Here is a 21,477-nt window from a genome sequence, read left to right as displayed (position 1 = left end):
TCCAGTAATAACCAGTGGCACCTGTGAGCATTGCTAACACTGTAGGTGTAAAGAGGTTGCTAACTTGCTCTGGATCACTAAGCATTAGCCAGTATCCTTCAGAAACATGTGGGATAAAACTCCAAACCAGTTGGAGGATCACTTGCTTTAAGGTATGTGGGTTGAAAAATCAAGACAGTAATAAAGTGACTAAGGAAATAAGAAATATGTAGGAACAGCTTTTAAAAAGAGAGAGAATAAGAAAGAATAAGAATGTAAAAAAAGCAGAAATCAAGTGGTGATGCTATACTAATAAGATGGCATATAACCTAATAAACATAAAAATGCATTCAGGAGGGAGTAAATTTGAGAGAAATAAAAGCAGAGAAAAGATTAAAGTGGAATTTCACCAATTAGAATCAGTACAATTTGTTTATTCTTCATGTTTTGAAGATATGTTTCTCCCTTCACACTGAAAAGCTCATCTCCTCATACCCTTCTATGGAAATGTGGGAGCCCTTTGTTTCACAAAGTCTCTTCTTAGGTGTTAATAAAGGCAAAATTATCTCACAAACTCAAGTTCAACTTTCATGGAAAGATTCAATCTGAAAGATTTATCCCTTCAAAACTTACTTTGGGATCATTTAGAAAAAGGGAGTATTTCAAGCATGCCAGGAATTATTTTGATAACCATGTATAACATACAATTCTGTAAGGATATAGTAAGAAATCCTTGACATTTGGTTAAAGTGAATGTTTAAAGTTTTGGTTTTTTTTTTTCTTTTTTACATCTGAATTAAAATACATGCTTTTAGACTACATAGAACATTTTCAAATTACCCATTATCTCACTGCTTGGCCACAGTTAACATTTTGTTGTACTTCCTTCTAGTGGGTTAAAGTGAATACCAAATTTCAGTAGATGCCATCTACAGCCTTTTAAATTTAGAGTTCTTATTCTTTCACAGAAGTCATGTTCCAGGGTTTCTATTTCGTCCATTTAGTCCTCTTTGGCCACAGCTGGATCTCCAACTCATTTGACAGCCTTCTCCCAAAGGATACTTTGGATGAAGTACAGGGCCTTATGATAAGGGAATATTATTCCTGTGAGCAGGTAGATAATATGAATAATTAATTTAGTTAATTCCAAAAAGCTTAAAATACTGTATTTAAGGAAAAGTAATATCTCCTTTTCCAATACTAACAATAAATGGGCATTTCCTCTGGAAGATGATGGTAAAGAATATAAAATGCCTTCTCACTCATCTATCCTATACCCAGTTCCCTGCTTTCCATAAAAAAAGGCAGCAAATTTAAAATCACAAGTGACTCACTTTATTTAATCCCTCAGTATAATTGCAGCTATCAGTCTTCTTATTCCAGCCTTGTCACCTTCCCTTGCCCTCCCCCACCCCAACCCCTCCTATAATATTTATTTTGGTATATGCAGAAATCCATTGCCGTGTGCCTGTCATCTGATTTAGGCAATGTAGTTCTATAATCAGAATAGACAAATTCATAATTCCTCTGCCTTTTTCTTTGTCAAGAATATTTCCTAGGATCTTTGGAAAGTCACACTCTCTCTACAGGCCACAGTTTATTCAGCCCTAACATGGAAATTATGAGACTCTTTATTACTGAAAATAAATAAATAGCTATAAATTTTTAGGAGCTTAAGAGTGGTCACATATGGCCAGAAAAGGAAAATGTAGAACAGTTCTGTGGCAGATGGTTTGGAACAATCATTCTCTTGTAAAAGTTCATTCCTGTAAGTGAGAAAACAAAGCAATAATGAATAGTTATCTAATAGTATCAATTTTATATCAAATGATATAACCAGGAATCTTCAAATGACAGGTGAGCAAGATTAAAAGTGTTTTTCTGGACATTAAACAAAAGAGGGATGGGAAGCAGGTGTAGCTCAGTGGTTGAATGCCTGCTTCCCATGTATAAGGTCCCAAGTTCAATCTCCTGTACCACCTTAAAAAAAAAAAAGTAAAAAGAGGGAAAAAATAGGAACAGCTTCAGAGTCTAGCAGTAAGCATTATGAATTCTGTTAAGGTTTGGTTTATATTGCTTTTACACTTCCTTCAAATTAAACTACAGTTAGAAAACAGAAAAGAAACTCATTAACAGATAAATCAAAATTGGGGGGGAGGGGAGGGGAGATTCTAAACCTTTACAGAAATCTTGAGTCTACCCATCTTTTCTAATGTTACACTATGGCTTACTTAGTTTATTTCTTCCCAAGCTTTAGTTTCATCTGCCACCATACCTCCAACTTCACCTTTTCCTACCCAAGCTTATAGAATTCATCTTGAATATGGCACCTTTTTTAAAGCTGTCTCTAATACATATTTTAAAGTCAGTATCAATAAGTTAGATACAAAGTGATAATTATTTCTCTGTCTTTAAAATATATATAAACATACCTTGCTATTAAAGGGGTAAAATCAAGAACTGTGGTAGCTCACTAAGTTTTTATTCTGTAAGTTTTCTTTTGTCTGAATTTTTCCATATTAATTTTGATCTGAGTGCTTTGCTCCTCAGAAAGAGTAGTTCAGAGACCAGCTGCACAGAAGCATGTTAGAAATGTAGAATTTCAAGCCCTATCCCAGACCTACTAAGTGAGAATCTGTATTTTAACAAGATACCCATTTGATTTGTGTGTGCATTAAAGTTTGAGAAGCAGTGTTGTAAGGGAAGTAATAAAAATGACTCCTCTGTTGGTACCAGTAATCTTCTATTAATATATTGTTTATTGACTGAACCTTCCTTTAGCCAGCAAAGTAGAGGCATAGTTAACTGGTAGAAAGATTCACAGTAAGGTGAATGTAGTTCATGTGAGCACATATCCTCTCCCTAGTCAGTGCACCTTCCCAGATAACAAAGGATCTTGCTTCTTAGAAGCACTTAAGTGCTCATTCAGATATTGGCCTCCCTGAGACTTTATACCAGACTTGTCACTATACTACCCCACATAATCTCCAGTCACTCATTATTCAGTGATATTTGTGCAAAACATTGATTTAAACATTTTCAGTGTGTATGCGTGTGCATGTATGGGAGAATAGGAGAAAGGATAAAAGTGAGGAGAAGAGGATTTCAAAAAAGATATAAAGGAAGTGGTCTCTCCTTCTAAGGAGCTCAAAATCTAGCTGAAGAGATAAAATATACACATTTATGAAATGATTTAATAAATTTAAAAGTACAATACTAATTATTACATACCTCATTTTGCAAACTTTTCCTAAGTATTGCAAGAATGCCTAATTAATTTATTCTTTTTTTTTTGGAGGTACCAGAGATTGAACCCAGGACCTCATACATGGGAAGCAAGTGTTCAGCCACTTGAGCTACATCCGCTCCCCAATGAAAACTGTTTTTTTCATTTGTTTGTTTGTTTTTAGGAGGTACCAGGGATCGAACCCAAGACCTCATACATGGAAAGCAGGTGTTCAACTACTTGAGATACATCTGCTCCCCCTTTTTTCTTTTAAAAAACATTTATTGGCTATCTACTAGGAACTGTGTACTGTGCTAGACAGAATAACAGTGTAGTCTAACTTATGTAGAATTGATCACAGCATCTTTCTAAACATTCTAAAGGTGGTGAAGGTTGATTCAAGTTTTCAAGAAAAAGATATACATTAACCAGCAGAAAATGAATGACATTCGAAATATAATGTTTTGTGTTGGAAAATAAGAGGAACAAATTATTATTTATTCATTCATACCTGCATCTTTCTAAAAAGATTCTTAGGAGCCATACTCATTCATTTGTTGAACATATTAACATTGAAAATTTATTGAGTACCTGTTATACAGCAAGTGCTAGGGATTCCCATGAGACAAACAAATAACTGCAAATACATTAGTAAGCTATACTTAGAATCATATCAGGGTACACTGGGGAAACAAAAGAGAAAATAGGTGACTTTTGAGGGGAGAGGAGTCAGATATGACATCATAAAGAAGGTTCCATGAGCTGAGTCTTAAAAGCTGAGAAGTCTTTAATCAGAGGGCAGAAGGCAGAGATAAGGAAGTACACTCCAAGCAGTGGAAGTAACATGTCATGGAATCATCTTCTTTGTGTTCTCAGGGAACTACAGTACTAGAAGTTGAAAATAACTGAAGTATAAGATATAAGGACATAGACCACAGGCCTTTACCTGCCCTTGCCCCCTCTCCCTCTTTCTCAATCTCTCTCTCGCTCTCTCGCTCTCTCGCTCTCTCTGCCCCCCCCTCCCCTTAGCTACTTACCTCATATTCATCCTTCAGATAAGGAATTCTTTTATCAGAGAAATTTTCTCTAACTCTACAGTGTAGCTCAGGTGCTGTAATTGTATGCTCTCATAAAAATATATTCCTTTCCTTTACAACAGTTTTCTTAATGTAACTATACATTCATTAATGTGATTATTTGTTTAAAATCTGGTCTCTTCCACTACATTAGTGGCTTTAAGAGTTTTGTTTTAACTATGGTAAGAAACATACTAAAACATTATACATTCAAGCCAATTATATAAATATACATACATATAGACACATATACAAACAAAGCAAGTTTCATGAAATATCTTGTTATAAATATATTTTCTACTCTTTTTCATTTAATAAATTATTTATACATTAATTTTACAACCCACCTTCATTTTGTGATAGTATTTGAAAAGTATTGCAACAAAGTGACAGTGCATTAAAATAGAAACCATCATGTTTTTACTCTGTCCTCTTTCCCCAGCACTTAGTATGATAGGTGGGGCATAACAATCATAGTTGTTTTAAAAGTTATTTTAGGGGGAGCTGATGTGGTTCAAGAAGTTGAGTGCCTGCCTCCCACGTGGGGGTCCCAGGTTCAGTTTCCAGTGCCTCCTTCAAAAAAAGATGAGCAAACAATGAGCGAAACAGACCAGGTTGCCAATGTGGTTCAGTGGTTGAGTGCCAGCCTCCCACATACAAAGTCCCAGGTTCAATTCCCAGTCCCAGTACCTAAAAAAAGATATTACTTTGAAGGTATGGTTATCCCAGTTTTCATCAATGAGAAAAGAACGTACTACCTTTTTTGTTATGTGGCCCAAACCTTGCTGTATTCTCATGACATGGAGATAATGGTCATGATTATGAAACTCGTCATATAGAGATTGCCTTGCCTAGTATTGGTCTGAAAGACACATCATACCTCAAGAAAACCCTTTTGAATACATTTATCTCCTGGAATATTTTGTCATCCAGCCATTAGTATATTGTATGTAGAAGAAAAAAGATTGGATTAAAAGTTTTCCGCCCCAATTCTGAAAGTGTTTCTTCCAATTTAAAAATAAATAACTAGCTGGTAGAAAATGTGTTGCGGTGCTGCCTATATCTTCTGATTCAGAAAATGCATTGCAATCCATTATAAAAAATATATATACTATTCTGGAAATTAAGAAATTGGGTTTTACTCCTGGCTCTACTCCTTTTCTGCCTGAGTTCCTTCATTCTGTAACTCATTTCCTTAAACTGTCAAATGAAGAAAGGAATATCTGTTCTTCCTATCTCATTGGGTTATTCTAAAGATCAGACTGTGATAAATAAGAAAGTAGTAAAAAACTGTTAAAAATTTTTATAAAATATGTATATTTTTTAGAAATATGGAAAAATATCACATATCACACACATATACACACGAATAAGGTGGTATTTATTTAAAAGCCTAGACTAAAAGAACTTCCTATTAGAAAAGGACAAATTGGAAATTATGAGGTGACAGGAAGCCTGTCTCCAGTGACAATAAGAAAGGGCACAATTAACACCACCTCTACTGGTTTTTATGAGTTTTGGATAAAAATATCAAGCTATTAGTAAGAAAACCATTATGTAATTTAGGACACCAGAAATGTATTCCACTTTTCTGAAGCCTTATCAGATAATTTGAGCCAAATTTTAGAATTCCAATACTGGGTTCTTGCTCTTTTCTATGGCTTCATATTGAGGTTTGTTCTTGATTCTATTCCATCTCACAGCTGCTGATGGCCCAGGAGACCGTTTCATCATTGGGGAATCCCAAGCTGGTGAACAGGTAAGACTGATAGGTGTTAGGTCCAGCATAATGATTCAGCTTCATGGACTTTCAGCATCTAATTCTTTTTTTTTTTTTAATTGACTTTGTAATAATATTACATTAAAAATATATATATATGAGGTCCCATTCAACCCCACCACCCCCACCCCACCTCTCCCCCCCCAGCAACACTCATTCCCATCATCATGACACATCCATTGCATTTGGTAAGTACATCTTTGGGCACCTCTGCACCTCATGGTCAATGGTCCACATCATGGCCCATACTCTCCCCCATTCCATCCAGTGGGCCCTGTGAGGATTTACAATGTCCGGTGATTGCCCCTGAAACACCATCCAGGGCAGCTCCATGTCCCAAAGACGCCTCCACCTCTCATCTCTTCCTGCCTTTCCCCATACCCATCAGCCACCATGTCCACTTTTCCCAATCCAATGCCACCTTTTCTATGTGGACATTGGATTGGTTGTGTCCATTGCACCTCTATGTCAAGAGGAGGCTCAGATTCCACATGGATGCTGGATGCAATCCTCCCACTTTCAGTTGTAATCACTCTAGGCTCCATGGTGTGGTGGTTGTCCTTCTTCAACTCCATCTTAGCTGAGTGTGGTGAGTCCAATAAATCAGATTGTAGGTGCTGGAGTCTGTTGAGGCTCAGGACCTGGCTATCACATTGTCAGTCCAGAGATTCAAATCACCTAAATATATCTTAAACCCCAACACTAACTGCAACTCCAGCACATTAGCATGAAAGTCTTATGAAGAGAGATCCCATCTGAGTCCAGATTCATCACACATAAACACCAATTCCAAAGAGGGGCCATCTGACGTGGTAGTTAACCCCATCTGCCATGACCATAACTCCCATGGGTCTCTTTAGCCCTCAAAGGAACCAATACCTGGGGGTTGTATCTGCTTTATCTGTCTCCCAGACTCTGCTCAGTTGTGCATAAGGGCAATCCTTCTGACAGCATCCAGACTCTTTTTTAGAGACTCGTAGCCATATAAACTCATTTCTCCTTTCCATTTCCCCCTTACATTAGGTCAAACAGCATTTTAAAGTCATGTTATTTTATGTAGACAGGGATATTCTGCTGATCCACATTGAACCTTCCATATAAGGTCATTTTCCAGTCGCATCATCAGTTGGTAGTTGATAGTGGTCCCTCGGTGCCAGGGAGGCTCATCCCCGGGTGTCATGTCCCACGCTGGGGGGAAGGCATTGCATTTACATGCTGAGTTTGGCTTCGAGACTGGCCACATTTGAGTAACATGAAGGCTGACAGGAGGAAATTCCCAGGCACAATGCTGCTCTAGGCCTTGTTCTTATTTTAGGCTTATCAGCTCACAAGCATAGTCATTAGTGTCAGGGGCTCACTGTTGAACCCTCACTCCCTCCCGGTCCCCGCCACTGCACCTGGGAGACTGTCGCTGCTCCCCTAGGGACCACGACAGAGCACCACTGGCTAGGAGCCCAGTACCCCCCCTGCTGTGGTTTTTAATTGTTGCCACTATGAGTATATCCAAACATTACCATGCACCCTGGACATATGTTCTGTACTGCTCCCTGTCAGCCATATATCACCTGCCAATGGTATCCTATACCAGTATTCCTCCATTGCCATTGTTGAACCACTCTGTGATCCAGAACTCCCTGAAGTTTGAAGCCCAATATAATGTCAGGGTCCCTTACTAGGAAATGGCATATAGCGATGGGTTTAAAGGTTAGATAAAGAATACGTGTTGACTTGGAAAAAATTCTACATCCTATCTTTTTCTTTTTCTTTTTTTTTCCCCTAATTATTGAACTTCTCTTCACAGGAGCCCTAGACCACAGCAATGCATATATATAATATACAGCACTCCCATACATCCACCACAAAACCTTTTCCCTTCCACAGCGATACTCTTACACCCTATTCACATCATATTCACTTAACGTGATGTACAGAGTCTGAGACAATAGCTTTCAAACAAGATGACATCTGTGCTTACATTATGGTGCATACTTTAGGATACACAGTTTTTTAAATTCTTAGTTATCCTATGTTTTACATTATGGTTTACATTATCAGACTGTCATCTCCTATATGTTATGGTGTAATGTTACATGTTTTATATCCATCCTAGTGTACTCTCACAAAACTCCTCTCTTACCCCCCATTTACCTTGGTTCCACACATTTAACGTCCATTTTCCCTTCCACCTTGGTGCCCACAGTGACAGCCAACCTCCGTTTCCCGAGGAGCCACTTCCAGAGATAGATGGAATAGTGTTCAGGGCCTAACTTGCTCAACTGCCCCAATGCCCTGGGAGCCACCCTGTCTCTCAAGGGATACAGTTCCCTCTATTTGATGGCATTAGTCCTCCCCAGGATGTGGGTCCACCCCCACTCTCACTACTTGGGTTTCTACCCCATGGTGTTACCCACTCTGGCAGAATGAGCATTTAGACATTCCCCAGGAGCCCGTCCTGCATCAGACCCTCCCCTCCGAGCATTCTAAACAGGTAACCCTCTTTATTATATTTTGATATGATTTTCTTGGCATTTTACTCTCCACCAACACCTGACACTCTCCTGTGTTCGTATGCTACCCCTCCCTCCCCCCACTTTTGGGCAATGTTACCCATCCGCCCATCCCCAGCCACCCTCAAAGCCCCAACCAAAGGCAACCCCTTGCCCCCATTTTATCTCTTCTTTGTGTTCATACTTACCACCATCTCGTCTTAAATTCCACCCCTGCAGACATTGGCTCACATCCTTCCTCCACCCTCCGATTTCCTATAAGCCTATCGTTCAGTCTCTTGCTATCTAGGGCAGCTTGGTTATTTCATATCATTGAGGTCATGTAGTATTTGTCCTTCAATGTCTGGGTTGCTTCACTCAACATAAGGTTCTCAAGATTCATCCATGTTATCACATGTGTTTGTAGTGTGTTTGTTCTTACAGCCGAGTAGTATTCCATTGTATGTATATACCACATTTTATTGATCCACTCATCTGTTGATGGGCATTTGGGTTGATTCCAACTTTTGGCGATAGTGAACAATTCAGCATCTAATTCTAATCATCTTCTATTAGTGTAGAAGAAATCTTAGAAAGGGATAGGTTATCAAAGATATTAAAGGATGTTTTCCATGGAAAGAACTAAAGAAATAGTCATTTCTTAATTTAAAGAAACAGTACCTACTATGAATTATGTCACAATGTTGTTGGTCTACCTGAAAGACATGAACCATATGCATTTTCTAGCTTCATGGTTGGGTGATTCTTTTTTAAATGTATAATCATTGATATTCTAAATAGAACTACAGTTTCTACGTGGTCTTCTCAGACTTTCCCCCAACTATAGTCCAACTATGGTAATTTTGAAAAAGTAGATTGCTTAACCTCTCTAGCTAATCATGTAGATTTATTTTTCTTATTACGGACCTAGCCAGGGAATAGGTATACATATATTTCTTTTAAGAAATGAAGCATTAAAGGGCTGTAATAGAAATATAGTAGAAGCCCTCTTATTTGATGCTTTTGAGATGATTAATTGGTTATTTAATTGAAAATCAGTTAAAATGGCAAAATGTTTTATATTTTTAAAGTTTACTTTAAATATACATTTAACTAAATAATGTACAATTATTTGTTAATTTGATAAAGGGCCAAGCTTTTCTTATAGTATCTTCTGTTTGAACTTCTGTTTGTGTTTCTTATATAAATCACACTCATAAGGCATTGTCTGTGATTTCCAATTTGATTTATTTTAAGTGATTAAAAACATAAGGAGGCAAGCGGACTTGGCCCAATGGATAGGGCATCCGCCTACCACATGGGAGGTCCGTGGTTCAAACCCTGGTCCTCCTTGACCCGTGTGGAGCTGGCCCATGCGCAGCACTGATGTGCGCAAGGAGTGCCACACAGGGGTGTCCCCTGCTCAGGGGAGCCCCACACACAAGGAGTGCACCCTATAAGGAGAGCCACCCAGCATGAAAGAAAGTGCAGCCTGCCCAAGAAAGGCACCGCACACATGGAGAGCTGACACAGCAAGATGATGCAACAAAAAGAAACACAGATTCCCGGTGCTGCTGATAAGGATAGAAGCAGTCACAGAAGAACACACAGCAAATAGACACAGAGAGCAGACAACTGGGGTGGGGGGGGATGGTGGGAAGGGGAGAGAAATAAATAAATAAATAAATAGATAAATAGATAAATAAATAAATAAATAAATAAATAAATAAAATGTTTTTAAAAATAAAAACATAAGGACACTACAAAGCACCTAAGTGCAGAATCCACCTCGATTTTTATTATGTTTTTACAATCTTTTACAGTTGGCTTACCCACACCTTATTTGACAGCAATTATTTTAGCAGCATCCCTTTCATCAAGTTTTTCCAAAGGTTTAACTAAATATTTTACAGGAAAAAAGTAACTCTTTTCATATTTATATATTATTAGTTTGTGTAATATTTATTTTAATTACAAAATTCAGTAACTATTATTGTCATAAATTGGCACAAATATATTTGGGGACAAACTCAGTTGATTCTTGGAACTCTACAACTATACAAGAGAAGAATCTACTACCCTAAAACTTAAAGTGTGCTGTGGGCATCTGTATTATGTTTAAGGGGAAATAGAAAGCATCTGATAGTCCAATAAGTTGTGCGGATTTTCCCTGTGACCTATTAATTTATTTGGCTTCTTGGTACCTATTTGCATCAGCAGTGGACATCTAAGGCCTCCATTCTTATAATAAAGCCATAAGATAGCAATTATTCAAGGTTTATTTGTCTGACCTTCAGTTGGGTCTAATTTACACTTACTGAGCACAGTTACTGTGTGTAGCAAGCACTGTGCTAAGTTCTGGAGATATAAAGAAGATTAAAGACATGATTACTATCTTAAGGAGTTTTCAGCTAGTGAAAGAGTATAAACAACTAAATATAATACAGTTTATTAGGTATTAGTTCTCAAGGGCTGCTATAACAGATACCACAAACTGGTTGGCTTAAATAAGAAGAATTTATTATCTCACAGGTTTAGAGGCTAGAAGTCCAAAATCAAGAAATTAGCAAGTCATGATTTCTCCGAAATTTGTAGTGCCTTAGTGGTAGCCTGCCAGCAATCAGTCTTTGCCTCTGTCACATGGCAATCTGTTTCCTTAGGTCTCCTCCTGTGGCTTCAACTTCCATGTCCAAATTTTCTTTGCTTATAAGGACTCTAGCCAAATAGGATTAAGGCCTACTCTAATTCAATCTGGCCACATCTTAATAGGGTCTTTGAAAATCCTATTTACAAATAAGTTCACACTCACAGGACGAGAAAAGTTAGGACTTAATTATATCTTTATACAGGACATGATTCTGTCCCTAACAGACATATTAAACTAATGGTATCAGTCAAGTGCTGTGGAGAGATTGAACATTTCAGGCTGGGAAAGTTAGGCAGATGACATTGGAGCTCGGCCTCAGAGAGTTTTGCAAAAGCAGAAATGGGAAAGGAACATTCAAGGCAGAGAAAACAGTATTTAAATCAAGACTCAGAGATTTTTAAAACAATCACATGTAATGCTTAGGAAACTACAAACAGTTTGTGGTAGTCACAGCCTGCTACACATAGGAATAAGTAGCAGATCTCCAGGGTCTTACAGACGTCTTAAGCCTTGTTTACTATTAGTTAAGACCTCTCCAACTGTACTAGAAAATAAGAAGCAGGAGAAGAATTATGAAACAAATCAAAAGTTACTAACTTCTTATAAATTCCTATAAAAATTTAATGGGAAAATATGATCAAAATATGTAAGAAATGGAGTTTCTTCAAATTTTCTGTGATATACTGTATTTATAACTGATCTATCACAAAGACTTTACAGCATTCTTAGAAATATTGCAAGAGCCAAAATGATCACTTATTGAAAGTATAGGGAAGCAGATGTAGATGAAGCCCTTGGGCACCTGCCTACCACATGGGAGGTCTCGCATTTGGTTCCCAGTGCCTCAGTAAGAAAACAAGGGAAGCTGATATGGTTCAAGCAATTGGTCTCCTATCTACCACATAGATGGTCCAGGGTTCAATTCCCAGGGGCGTCCTGGTGAAGGCAAGCTGGCACATGTGGAGTGCTGGCCTGCACAGACTGCTGGCCCATGCGGAGAGCACAGCAAGATGATGGAACAAAAAGAGACATAGAGGAGAGACAATAAGAGATGCAGCAGACCAGGGAGCTGAGGTGGCACAAGAGATTGAGTGCCTCTCTCCCATTCCAGAAGGTCCCAGGATCGGTTTCTGGTGCTGCCTAAAGAGAAGACAAGCAGACACAGAAGATCACACAGTGAATGGACACAGAGAGCAGACAGCAAGCACAAAAATAATGGGGTGAGGGGGATAGAAATAAATAAATCTTTAAAAAAAAAGACAACAGGCAAGACGGCGATCATGATAATGCAACAAGGTAATGACGCAATAAGGAAACAATGAGAGATGCAACAAGTGGGAAACAGAGTTGGCTCAAGTGATTGGGCACCTCCTTCTCACATAGGAGGTCCTGGTACCTCCTAAAAAGAAAAAAAAAATGAAGATGAGCAGACAGCAAGAATAAAATAACGGGGGCGTGGGGAGAGGGAAGATAAATAAAATAAAATCTTTTTTTAAAGTATATGCACATGAACATTGGAGTGCCATTGCACACACTGAGATAGTGATTTATAAAATGGTTTCTTGAGGTATCAAAATACTTGAACTTAAATCATTTATAGTTTAGACCCATTGATAAGCTCTGGACAAGTTCAAAGAAAATTTTATGTCATTGTAAAGTACTATCATTGGGCAAAGTTCAAAAAAAATCCAATTTAATACCTCTGTTAAGGAAATGTCAAGATTTGAACTGTTTATATGAAACATATAAGGAACAGTAATACAAATAAGAAAGGAAGAGTAACTGCTCATCTTAATCTACAGGAAGTTCTTCACCTACTACTAGAGTGTACCATTTTACAGTTTGTTCATTTCAATTGCAGTTTATGTGTCTGTGGAACAAGTCACTACATCATGGGAATACAAGCTCAAGCACAACAGAAATTTTCATTAAATGACTACTTTATTACTTATACAGCACAAAGTGTCCAAAGAGCAGGATAAGAGTTCCCATCATGGTGGGTCACCCGAGGAGACCAACTGCTTAGATCTGGGTCAGTAGATGGTAGCTCCGTACACTCCACTGCACATCAGAGAGGAGAGACAAATCTGAGCTTCCCAACCCCGGGGGAGGCGGCCCTACTACTGAGAGTTCTCCCCTGATAAGCAACTGTGGCTGCTTGTTCCCGGTTTCGGATTTGAGGTATGGGCGGGCCATTCCAATCCACCAAACATCTCCCAGGGCTGCAGAATGGAAACATTGAAACACCTGCACGCGATAGAAAAGGGGCAGTAGGTGAGGACTAGTAGATGGCTGCTAGGTATGTCCATGACTTCCCCAGCAGTGTCTACTCTTAAGTCGATATATAAATATCTTTATACATCCAAAAATATATTTAACATTGAGTTTAATATATGTGAACTGGTGTGAATCATCCACACACTCCACTTAGAATTGCTGGTTTTGGAGAGAGGCAAGTTTGTTATTCAATAACCACTCAGAAACCTATCTTAAGAATTGTTTTAAGCCAAGAAGTAGAGAAAATTACAAAGTCAAACCTGGGCTGGTATACCCAACTGATATTTTATAAGTCAGTAAAACTTAAAATAAATTTAGCAAGTGTAGTACATTGAACTCAGCTAAATTAAAGAAGGGCTCTATGCTGACACATCTCAGTTTAAGAAGCCACTGCCCTGAAATTCACTTTAATGTTCACTTTCAAATTAGCCAAAAAGATGCTTTCAGCAAAGGAAGAACCTCTTTAGGCCTATATTAAATGTTATTGATTTTCATGCATAGAAGATAGTTTTGATATTAATGCCTTCTCTAAAACATAAATATATCATATAGGTTTTCAACAAAAATTACTGCACTGAAAAATGGTCATATATATTAGATTAAGAGATGTCCCAGACAGTAAGAAGTATCTGGAGTTGAAAATTAAAAATAAATTTTTTAATGTGTTGAGATTTTCATTTTAAATTCTATTATTATCTTGAAGAGAAATTACATTAAAATGTAACCATTACATTAAAATATAAGCCTGGAATGTCTTTTGTTCAAAGAACAGAACAAGCAGTATATAAGGCTCGGTGCTGAATCTGATTCTAAGGATATCCTTCTCCAATATCTGTGGGGGAAAAAACACTGACAGCATTGGAATTGTAAGCCAAAAAAGAATGACATAGGGGAGCAATGTAGCTCAAGTGGTTGAGCACCTGCTTCTCATGTATCAGGTCCTGGGTTTAAACCCCAGTACCTCCTAAAAAAGTTTAAAAAGGATGGCATATGATGAGCCTGTTGACCCCAGTATCACTCTTCTGTAAAAAAAATGGCACTATAACATTATTTACATAAAGTTGATTTATTAAGGAGAGTATGATATAGTAGTTAAGAGTCTTTGTCTCTGAAATTAGATAAGCCTAAATTTAAGTCCCAGTGCTACCACTAATGGTGGGTACACATGGGCAAATTAATCTCTTTAAGATTCGGGTTCCAAATCTATGAAATGGTGATAATTATAGAACCACCTACTTCATGTAGTTATTGTGATAATTAAATGAGATGATGCACATTCATTCATTCTGTAAGAATTATTTATTGAGTACCTACTTTTTGCTAGATACTTTCCAAGGCCTTGGGATGGTAGAGCAATATGTCTGGGAAAGGGGTGATTAAAGAGAGAATAATGCATGGACTATTTCTAAGATATAGACAGGTATAAGGGACCAACACAGGAAAGTGAAAGACCCAGGTGCTAGCATCAGTGAGACTCCATTACCACCTTTTGAGGTCTGAAAGGGCATGAAGAGAGAATAGTTCCTAAGGGAGATTCATAGCCATGGAAGATGGCTACCCAGATGTAGCTGTGCCCTGAGTGGTAGAGATTATGCCGCCATTGTCAAACTGCATCCTGGTGGTAAAAGAGCCAGGAGAGTAATAAACCCTACTTTTCTCTCTCTCCCTCCAGTCTTACTGTTGGTCCCTCCCATTGTCTAAACCTAATCAAAAGCCAGAGAGATGGCAACCTGGATGAGACAGTCCACAAGGTCCAGCTTTCTGAGCCACAAAACAGAGTAGAGAATGGTGATATAAATTGGAGAGGCAAACAGGAGATAAACAAATGCTATCTTTTTAAGACTTACATTCTAAGATATATATATGCACTTAACACTGTGCCTAGTATAGATTGATGATTTAATAAATATTAGCTCTTGGTGGTCTTCTTTGCAGCAATAATATTATAGACATAAACATTTTTTTTAATTTCTCTTCCCCTTGTTCAAAGAACAGAACAAGCAGTATATAAGGCTCAGTGCCGAATCTGATTCTAGGGATATCCTTCTCCAATACCTGTGGGAAAAAAACACTGACAGCATTGGAATTGTAAGCCAAAAAAGAATGACACAGGGGAGCAATGTAGCTCCCCCAGTTGTCCGCTCTCTGTGTTCATTTGCTGCATGTTCTTTTGTCTGCGTCTGTTGTTGTCAGTGGCATGGGAATCTGTGTCGCTTTTGTTGCGTCATCTTGCTGCGTCAGTTCTCCGTGTGTGCGGCGCCATTCCTAGGCAGGCTGAACTTTCTTTTGCGCTGGGCGGCTCTCCTTACGGGGCGCACTCCTTGCGCATGGGGCTCCCCTACGCGGGGGACACCCCTGCGTGGCAGGGCTCTCCTTGCGCGCATCAGCACTGCACATGGGCCAGCTCCACACGGGTCAAGGAGGCCCGAGGTTTGAACCGTGGACCTCCCATGTGGTAGGCGGACGCCCTAACCACTGGGCCAAGTCCGCTTCCCTAGACATAAACTTTTAAAAGCTTTTGTAATAATACATTTCCAGTTTAACTTTGTACTTCCAGTGGTGGGATATCTCCCTTAACCATTCTCTAAGATTTTAAATATTTATAAGGTGAACATCTTTGGAATGATAGCTTTTTTACTAAGAAATTAATGTTGTCTCAGGATTTTCTTTAAGAGGAGATTTAAGGCATTCCTTTTCTGAACTCTGACCTACATTGTGACTCATGACAAATGACTCTTCTGAGGCCAGATCAAACCTCTATCAGATAAATCTTGCGAAAATATTCCACATGCAGGGAAAGTACTGTCATCAGAGCATATTTAACCCAGTTTCCTGTACCATCATATGAGAATTTAAACAATGAAAATCTTGAGCATGATGTTTAATCCAAATCATTACAAACACTAGAATAATTGTTAAATGATTTAATTACACTTGCTAGACTTTTATTATTAGTTCAAAGTTAAGATAATATGATTTAAAAGATTTCAAGAGCAGTAACTAGGGAAACGGACTTAGCCCAGTGGTTAGGGCGTCTGTCTACCACATGGGAGGTCTGCAGTTCAAACCCCAGGCCTCCTTGACCCGTGTGCAGCTGGCCCATGCGCAGTGCTGATGCACACAAGGAGTGCCGTGCCACGCAGGGGTGACCGCCGCGTAGGGGAGCCCCACGCGCAAGGAGTGCACCCCGTAAGGAGAGCTGCCCAGCGCGAAAGAAAGTGCAGCCTGCCCAGGAATGGCGCCGCCCACACTTCCCGTGCCGCTGACGACAACAGAAGTGGACAAAGAAACAAGACGCAGCAAATAAACACAGAGAACAGACAACCAGGGGAGAGGGGGGAATTAAATAAATAAATAAAATTTTTTTAAAAAAGAAAAAGGAGCAGTAACTAAAATAAAATGAAAAATGATTTTTCTGGTTTGCCTTTATTTAATCAAAAACTTTAGTTAAGAAAGCACTTAGTTAGTAAAGCATTTCTCAAACATCAGAACTTAAGTAAATGACCAAGATGTTGGTTTATCATAATTGTCTTTCATAACATCATATTGCCTAGCATTTGTTTTCTTACAGACTCTCAAATCACTTTACATATGTAAAGAAAATTCACATTATTTGAGTGAGAGACAATAGTGGAAAATATAAGTGGCAGTTATTCAAAAGGAATATATGGCACCAAGAAAGGATCTAATTGCTATTACCTTAAAGAACATATAAAGTCAACTTAAATCACATTAAAGCCTCTTTGGTATAAATGCATCTGTTTGTGGGTAGCTTTTATTACAATGGCATAAAATGAATGACTCGAAGATTTTCCTTTTATGGTTTGTTTCTAAAAGTGTTAAGTTCCCTGCAGACTTTTCCTTTGCAGCAGTAAAGTAAATCAACTCTTTTACATGTTTGTATTTCCAGCCAACTCAGACAGTAATGCCAGGACAAGTCATGCGGGTTACAACAGGTGCTCCAATTCCCTGCGGTGCTGATGCAGTTGTACAAGTGGAAGATACTGAACTTATCAGGGAATCAGATGATGTACGTCATCAACAGGTTTTACCATGCTGTTGTTCCTGTGGAGTATTATTAAGTCAGGTCCATTTTCTACAATGCTTATTGAGATTAACCCAGTTTTTTGTTTTGTTTTGTTTTTTGGTGATGTTGGGATCTTACATCATAGTGAACAGGTCTCCAATAAATAAGCAATTGCCTTAGGCTTGAAATTCTTTTGATATGGAAGGGGTTTTATGATAATTGTTTGTATTATTGCAGAATTTAAACCATGTATGACCCAAGAAATTTCACATGCAAACAAGGAAAGAAACTGCCTCAAAATAGAACAGAGATAGTAACTGTTGACATGCCTTCTAGCTGGGAGATTTGTCCATTGAGGCTAGCTTCTGAAAAAAAGATGAATTCAGAATTAAGTGGAAAAGAATTTAACCAAGAACACTAGGCTAGTTCTTAAATATTATGCTAAGCCAAGCATTTGAACTATGGCCCTTTCAGCTCTCATGTTCTACAATTCAAGAAAAATCTGTGCAACCAAATTGCAGCCTGGAGATAGTAAATGTATTTACTCTATTGCCTCAAATAAAGGAACTGAGATCTTTTTGGGTCTAAGCAGGTCTTCATCTTACTGAAACCAAGGCATCAGTCACTACGCAAAGTAGAGTCATCTCTATTGAGGTTTTAATGACTGGCTATCTTTGTGAAGAGGTTAAAGAAATATTTTTTAAGTTGATGTTAAAAATAAATGTATATAAGGGAGCAGATGTAGCTTAGTGGTATAGTGCCTGCTTCCCATGTTCAAGGGCCTGGGTTCAATCCCTGGTACCTCCTTTAAAAAAAAAAGAAAAAAGTATATCCTCCTGGGCTGGGTATATAGTGAAATTTGGCCATGCTTTCTTGTTCTGAGATTTTCTTGTTAATTACCTTTCTACATGTAGGGCTTGTACAATTCAATTCTTAGGATACAGGTTACATTGCCTTCTGTTAAAACTGTCCAAGCCAACTTATTGGCATTAGGAAAACCAGCAGAGTATTGAAATCCAGAACACAAGCTTCCACAAACTCTTCCAGATGATAACAGGTCCAATGTCAGAGTATTATTCTCAGTCCATAAATGTAAAGTTGGTGATCACTATTAATTTACAGAAATCTACTACCAAGCAAACTATAATCCTTTCACTGAAATTTCTACATATATTTGGGAACCTTGACATACTATTGAACCCATGATTCATGGAAACGGAAGAGAGAGGTTATCTCCTTGCACACTCATTTTATCCATCAAAGAAGCCATACTGTCTTGAGAATGCTACTTGCAAAGCATGTTTCAATCTTTGAATTGGTACATTTTTTTAAAAGGATGAAAATTAGATAAAATATTTAAGTTATTTCTTGGCATGAAACCTGATTTTTTAGCAATCTGTGACCGAAATTCATAGTGTTTTAAAAGGGTTAACAAATGGTTTTCTATTTTCTCAATATTTTTTTATATTCTGAGCCTATCTAATGATAAAAGCATCTAGGTAGATAAATTGTAATCAGAAATTCTGTTATATTGTTCTCTTTCAAATTATATGACCTGCTCGTATTACAGGGCACTGAAGAACTTGAAGTGCGAATTTTGGTGCAAGCTCGGCCAGGCCAAGATATCAGGTAAATTCATAACATATACAATGTATAGCCAACTTCTGTTAAAACATGTTCATGAACTCAGGAATGCATGGCTGTTATAAATCTACATAAATCTTAATATCAATGAGCCATTCATTTTCAGAGCTATTAATATGTAGCAAAATGGATTTTCTGAATTCTTCATCCTATGTCTGCCCTGCCTACCTTTTAATGAAGATACTAATGGCAAATGAAATTGTCAAAAGCAACATGAGAAGAAGGTACAATCATAAGCCTGCATAATCCATCCCTGTATAACCTTACCCCTACATAATCCAGAATTACCCAACCTCACCCCTAAATAATCCAGAATTTGATATTGAAACAGATAATTCCAGAATTGAATATTTACACAATTAGCTAATAGCCCATCCTCTATTGAATACCAATGTAATAAAATAATCTGTTGCACTTAATATACAAAGATGAAGCTACATTTTACCATTAGTAGTGTATGTATTTTAAATTATTTTTTTAACAATAGAATGTATTTGCCCTTATTCCATTAATATTAATTTGCTCAATATCTCTTATAACAAAACTATACCTCTCCCATCCTTATGGTAGAGGGCCAAGGTGAATGTATATCCCTGTGGCCACATAACAGGTCCTGTTTAAGTGGTTCAAGTGAAAATTACCTATATGACTATAACCTCATTACCATCATTCTGCTCACACAGAGCTATACTAGCTATATAGTCTTATTACTGCCACTAAATATTTTCATATAAATTGTTGCCTTTTATCAAAGAAAATTTGCAATTGGTGCTTTTAATGTAATGAAGTACAATAATTTTCAAATGTGAAATAACATATTCCTATTTAGCAGGAATAGATACAAATCCTATTTCTGTCTTCAGTTGTATGATTTCACTTTTAGAATTGCTTCCTTTTATTATCCTGCTCCTGCCTCATCTCAACATTTTTCTCTCCTTGAGTGTCTTCCTTCCATGATACTAAAGTTATCCTCTGAAATGAAAATATGTTATTCCTAGTCACACTGCTTATGGTTTTACTTTGACTTTCAGACCCATTGGCCATGACATTAAAAGAGGCGAATGCGTTTTGGCCAAAGGAACCCACATGGGTCCCTCCGAGATTGGTCTTCTGGCAACTGTAGGCGTCACAGAGGTTGAAGTTAATAAGTTTCCAGTGGTTGCAGTCATGTCAACAGGGAATGAGGTAAAAAAAAAAGGGGGGTGGGGGTGGGGGTGGGGAGGAGAGCGCTTTGGGGCTTTCAAATAATAGTGTTTCTGACATCTGTTCTGTGTTGTAAATAGAATGTTAAGGATTGTAGTTCTTACCAATGGGTTTATATTCCTGTAACAGATAAGTAATAGGTGACTTGAGGATAGCTAAAGTAGGTGAGAAGAGGGAAGAACTAGAAAATGCATATTAAGAAATGTTCTCTTCTTTTATTAGAATGAAATATTACAAACCAATGACCTCACTGTACTCTCAGAACATATAAACAAAGAATGTTAGCTAAGCTATAGATATTTAACTGTACAAATCCAATACTTACTCTATTAGGACAATAAATTGTACCCACCTGCTGCAGAGATGATGAGAGGGTGGGGGTTACTATGGCTATCCCTTCTTGCTAAAAGTTCCATGTGATCTGGAATCACCAGGAGGGGTTTGAAAATCCATTGTTTTGTTTTTGTTTTTCCTAAAAAGATAGCATCTCTAGTGGCATGCTATTCAGAATATTTCAAGTTGTTATTTCAGTCCTAATGGAAGAAGGGGAATTAAGTCAATGGTTTTCTAAGGACTCAAAAAATCTTCCTATTCCCTGTTTTGATTAGGTTGTACAAAACTTCAGTCAGAGACACTAAACTCAACTGGAAATATTAAAAAATTAATCTACTGGAAATTCAAAGTTTTATAGCAGAATCAGAAACTATTAAGATTTTTTTTTAAATAATTCCTTTAGACCTATTAAGGAAAAGATAAAGAGGATTTCTCTTTTTGTTTAATCTCTTACTTTGTTCTGAAAATAAGTCCTTTATTACTGTTATTTTTAATTTCTTAAAGTCTTGGGAATGAAAACATTTAAAGGACCCTTATAGTTCTTTTGATTTGGACAAAAATATGTATATAAAAGAACGTAATGTTTTCTATTGTTTTGCTAATGGAGAGAAAAATCAACATTCCCTATGTCCTTACTTTCCAGTATAGGTGCACCAGTCATTCCCTGTCTTGCTATGCCAGAGCTGCTTTAACAGTTTTCTGACACTAGTTTGTTTAAAGAACAAAAATTTGTTATTTCACAGTTTTGAGGCTAGAATTCTGACAAATTTCCTCATAAAGAGCAGAATCTATTCCATAC

General features: G+C 37.7%; 1 protein-coding gene across 22 annotated transcripts in view; it reads left to right on the top strand.

Moving 5' to 3' along the window:
* GPHN (gephyrin) overlaps positions 1-21,477 on the top strand; it is an 801,248-nt gene that overhangs the window by 672,406 nt on the left and 107,365 nt on the right. For all 22 annotated transcript variants that reach the window (XM_058293259.2, XM_058293251.2, XM_058293256.2 and 19 more), the window contains 4 exons: positions 5,985-6,040; positions 17,382-17,501; positions 19,069-19,127; positions 20,174-20,327. In XM_058293259.2, coding sequence (XP_058149242.1) covers positions 5,985-6,040; positions 17,382-17,501; positions 19,069-19,127; positions 20,174-20,327 — 389 coding nt within the window. The remainder of the gene's footprint in view (positions 1-5,984; positions 6,041-17,381; positions 17,502-19,068; positions 19,128-20,173; positions 20,328-21,477) is intronic.

This window comes from Dasypus novemcinctus, chromosome 3 (assembly GCF_030445035.2).
Source record: "Dasypus novemcinctus isolate mDasNov1 chromosome 3, mDasNov1.1.hap2, whole genome shotgun sequence".
Classification (NCBI taxonomy): Eukaryota; Metazoa; Chordata; class Mammalia; order Cingulata; family Dasypodidae; genus Dasypus; species Dasypus novemcinctus.
The sequence above is the reverse complement of the archived record's forward strand: the minus strand, read 5'-3'. Positions and strand labels throughout refer to the sequence as shown.